The sequence below is a fragment of the Oryzias melastigma genome, unplaced genomic scaffold (genome assembly GCF_002922805.2).
Source record: "Oryzias melastigma strain HK-1 unplaced genomic scaffold, ASM292280v2 sc00398, whole genome shotgun sequence".
In the NCBI taxonomy this organism is placed as follows: Eukaryota; Metazoa; Chordata; class Actinopteri; order Beloniformes; family Adrianichthyidae; genus Oryzias; species Oryzias melastigma.
In genome coordinates, this window is record NW_023416995.1 from 35771 (window position 1) to 40515 (window position 4745).

At 40.6% G+C, this 4745-nt stretch overlaps 1 protein-coding gene across 1 annotated transcript in view; it reads left to right on the plus strand.

The window, feature by feature from the left end:
* The first annotated feature begins 2060 nt into the window (after positions 1 to 2060).
* LOC112139713 (zinc finger FYVE domain-containing protein 26-like) overlaps positions 2061 to 4745 on the plus strand; it is a 5511-nt gene continuing 2826 nt past the window's right edge. Inside the window, exon 1 of the mRNA XM_036211036.1 lies at positions 2061 to 2136. Within this exon, the coding sequence (XP_036066929.1) occupies positions 2061 to 2136 (76 nt within the window). The remainder of the gene's footprint in view (positions 2137 to 4745) is intronic.

The window sequence follows — 4745 nt, forward strand, 5'->3', positions numbered from 1 at the left end:
ATTGTTTGACACAAGTTATTACTGTAAATCTGAGTGTAAAGTATTTGTACTAGTCTAGTAATCAGATTACAATAGTATTAAATGCTCATTTTATATTCTTAATTCTTTTTTTTGTTGAAAAATTATTTTAAAGAATTTTACCTTACTCTTTTTAGAAATAAGAACAATTAGTATTTAAGCATTTGGCTATCCACATGTTCATCTAAGTATAATGATGTTTTATGGTCTTAAACATAAACATAAAACCACATATTTTCACTAATACATTGTTTTTTTTTTCTTTTTAACTAGACCAAACCCCAGTACTGTCGGGTAAACCTCAGTCTGCCAGTACTGGAGCGTTTTTTTAACTTGGAGGACACGAGGCCAGACTTCCGGCTAAGCAAGACATCTTTTACAGTCCTGCTTAATCTTCTGGACCAGGACCGGCGCCATGGATGGGGTGCTGTAAATCCCCACCCAGAAAGTTCCAGTCCTGGGTCTCAGTTGAACCACTCCATCCATGTTGACCATCTTTGTATATAGTTGTAAATAAAAGTGTTAAAATGAAATCATGACGATTACTGTTTTGGATTTATGCCTTTTTATTTAAGTAAACAAGAATTTACACATTTTAAATTAACTAACTTTGAAAAAAATATGAACATTTATTAACAAAAACCCATTGGGTGTCATTTATTTATTTGCTATCTTTTCGAGAAGACTGAAAAGTCTCTCAAAGTTCTCCCTCCTCTCTTGTGCTCTCTGTTGTTCTGCCTCTCTCTGCTGCCTCATGTCCTCCCTGTACAAGTCTAGCAGCTCGTCACTGTCCCTCCTCCTTTTCCTTCCTGGTGGCTCGGCCCTTTCCTCTCCTCCAGCTTCCTCTCTTTCAACCACTGCTGCACTGGTTCCTGGAGTTTCCTCACGGATGGAGGAAATTAGGACAGGAGGACAGGTGGAAGGCCTCTGTCCTAATACCTCATCCATGAGGTCAAACCAGGGCCAAGCAGCAGCAGTGGGCTTCCCACTAACTCCCTCTCCTGAGCCTGGATACTTACAATCCTGGACACACAAAATCAAAACATATGGAAAGAAAATATACAAACCTTTTATGACATGTATATTTAACGTGTATCAAACATGTCATTCTTCACCACACGTCAACATACTTTGTATTTTTTTTAAGGTTATCCCACTTTTTTTTGGCCTGCAAGGGGGTAACAATTTCTTGAAGTTGCATTTTCTCCAGGACAGTCCTGAAAAACACAAGAAGGTGGGATAACAGGGTCAATCACTCCCAAAAAATGTTTCACATCCAAACAAAACAGGCACTCAAATTTTTTAAGACAAAAAAATAGTTTTACCTCCATGCCAATGCAGCTGAAAATTTGGCACCGGTGAAGAGATGATCATTTTCACCTCTTAACTTTATGAAGGTTGCGGTCTGGTCTTTGGTCCCTATAAAGATGTGAAATTACGTTCTTGTTTTATAAATTTTGGTTACGTTACAAAGAAAAAACCGCTAACAATTTCCACGGCGCCAGAATCTTGGATTCTGGCGCCGTGGAAAATGCCACAAAAAATGCCACAAAATTACTTTTATTGTAAAATGTAAGATTCAAAAAATGTTTGCGTGCCTTATTTTAACGATCGAAAACTTAAATATAAAAGTATATACGAGTATTACTTACATTTAAAAGAGAAGTTATCTCCAACTCGCATCGCTTTACCGTCCGCCATTTTCAGGAAAAAAAATTCTGGACCGACCGCAATGCACCTTGGGATATCGCTAGCATTGAAGGATACACCAGAACGATCCTTCAAAATCGGAAGAGTGAGGCCGCGTTCGTCGGCTGAGTTTGAAGCAGACCCTGAATTTGGATAGCACTTGTGGCGACGCTGTGACGTCACCGGCCGACAAACCCGGCCTCGGGAGGTCGCAGCACCTGAATTTGGACACAGCCATAGACGGCTTGAAGTCAGTGCGGTGCCAGATTTGCAGCAGCACCGCCTGGGTGGGCGCTTTCCCGCGATATTTTCATGATGATTGACGAGTAACGTAAGAGTCCAAAATACCCAACATGCACCGCAATCCAGGCGATCTGCGCAGCACCGCGTCCACCTGCATGATCTCAAACACAGCTATTCTGACGGCGGGTTCACACTCGACACGGAGCGGAGGAAGCTTTCATTCGGCGTCCATGTTAACCTAATGCGTGGTCCACTCCAGGCCCGGTCCTTCGCGGAGGGCCCGCGTCGTGCAGCGGATCGTTTCGACGTCTAGTATATTTTGTGCGCGAGCCGTGAGTGATCCGGATCAATTTTTGGCAGGAAGTTACATCAACATACATGAGAAAATCCGGTTTATTTTCAAAATATAACCAATTTTTCACAATAAAACGCCGCGATTGACAATTGCGATCATGTTTTCGTATCTAAACACAATGTAGAGACGGAACAAATCAACACCCACACACACACACCCGGTCGCGCGAGCACATACACACACAAAACAATCGCGTGGATTGAACACCCTCATGGTGTCCTTGGAAGGCTGCTTCAAAAAAAATTTAAAAAATAAAAATAAAAATAAAAAAAAACTATCTGGCTAACAAAGTTTATTAACACATTTGTAGAGCTTACTACCAGTTTACTAATATGGATTTGATCACACTTTAGATAAGGTGCTGCAAAACAATCAATAAATGGTTAACAAGGTTTATTAACACATTTATAAAGCTTACTACCAGTTTACTAATATGGTCTTTGAAGACAATGATCTGACTGAGTAGTCAATATTCTTATTAACACTATCAGGTATTTGCAAGACACCTATAATGCTATTAAATATTTTACTAGCATTTAACACATTATTAATGCAGAAAATTAATCCTTTAGTTTATTAAAGGTTCTTATTAAGCTTATTAACACATAAGTCAGTGTGAGACATCTATAATGCTATTAAATGTCTTACCAGAACTGTACACATTAATAAGGCTTACTAATCTGTAAACAAGTTTTGTTAATGATTCTTATTAAGCTCGTTAACACTTATTTGTTCCACATATACGATGGTAATAAATGTAACAATAAGCATCATATTAACACATTAATAATGCTTGTAAATGTGTTAACTTAGGAATTTAATAAGCCTTATTAGGCTTATTACACCAATAAATGTCTTACTAACACCTTATAAGAACATTAATAATGCTTATTAATGTGTTAACAAAGCTTGTTAAGGAATCTTATTATTAAGTGTAATTAAGTGTTACCAAATGTTCTTCTATCCAAGCATGAAAAGTATTCATGTCAGAACCTGGTGCCCTGTATAAGCAACCTACTGATATATTTTTCTTTTTCTCCATTGTGATCTTAATAGCAATACATTCAAACACATTGCTCACCACAGCAGATAAATGTTCTATCATCTTATAATTCAAATTTGTGTCTACGTACAGAGCGACACCACCTCCATTTTTTATTTCTCTACTTTTATAGATGACTTTATAGCCTTCAATGTCAAAGTCCACGCCCCTGTCATTGTTACACCATGTTTCTGTATTCGGCTGGTCTGAGTGAAGTATCTGATACCATGATGCCAGGTCCATGTCTCAGTCAAAGTTGTAGAATTTAAGATTTTGGTGTGCTAGCATGACGATGGATGATCAACTTGTCATGCCTTAAATAGACAACATCTACTCTCTGCCTTGCTGCTTTTAATTCTGGCATCAGTTCTTTCCTTTTTCGTCTTACTGATTCTGTGTAGTCTTCGTTTATATAAATTGTACCTTTGAGGGACTTTGCCTGTTGCAAGATTGAGTCCCTGTCTTTATATCGGAGTAATCTCACTACGAATCTTGGTCTTGGTCTTCCTCCTCCAGGCTAGTGTCCAGTCTGGTATTTGTTGCGTTCATTATCATCTTGACAAAACCTTTGAAGCTTTCCTGCTGTTGCTGTAACAGTGCAGTGAATAGTTCTGTTGGTGTAGCAACTCATGTACCTGAGCCATGGACACATACTCTTCCACCGCTTTGGGTGGCATTTTTTTTGTATCTGCTGGTGATGTTCCAGCCTGGTGTTTGCTGTTGAAGCTTGTGGCTGTTAGTGTCATGATTCTGTGATCTGGTTTTGTTTTTTCCCGGTCAGTCCCACCATTTTCAGGTTAAATCATCCACAGCTGTTTTCATTTAGTTAATTAACCTCAGTGTATTTAAGTGTCTGGTTTTCAGTTCTGCATGGTCAGGTCATCTGTTCTGTTATGTCACGTCACTGGTTTGGTTTCTCCTGGTTTTGTCATGTTTTGAGTTTTTAAGTAAATCTTTGAGTTTCTGCCACCATGTCCTGTCTCCTGTGTTTGGGTCCTCCACCACCACCCATGACAGTATGACCTGACCACCTTGGACCCAGCAGGAGAACCTTTGCTGCAGTGGCTGGATTCTCTGCCACTGCAGTCCATGCTATGCCATGCCAGATGGGGTTTCCTGTAGCGGTTTTCACGCCATGCCTGTCATCCACCCGATCCATTCCTGAGGGGGACTGTTGGGGCCATCTGTCCTGTTCCTGTGGAGGGTCGCCAGGGCTGCTCCTCTTCATGTGCCTGTTCCTGAGGAGGGTCGCCGGGACCGCTCCTTCCTGTCCCCGAGGATGGTTGCCGCTTGTCCGCCTTGGCTGGTTCTGAAGGAGGGTTGCTGGGACTGCTCACCTTCATGTGTCCTGTCCCAGTGACGTGACATAACAGAACAGATGACCTGACCATGCAGAAC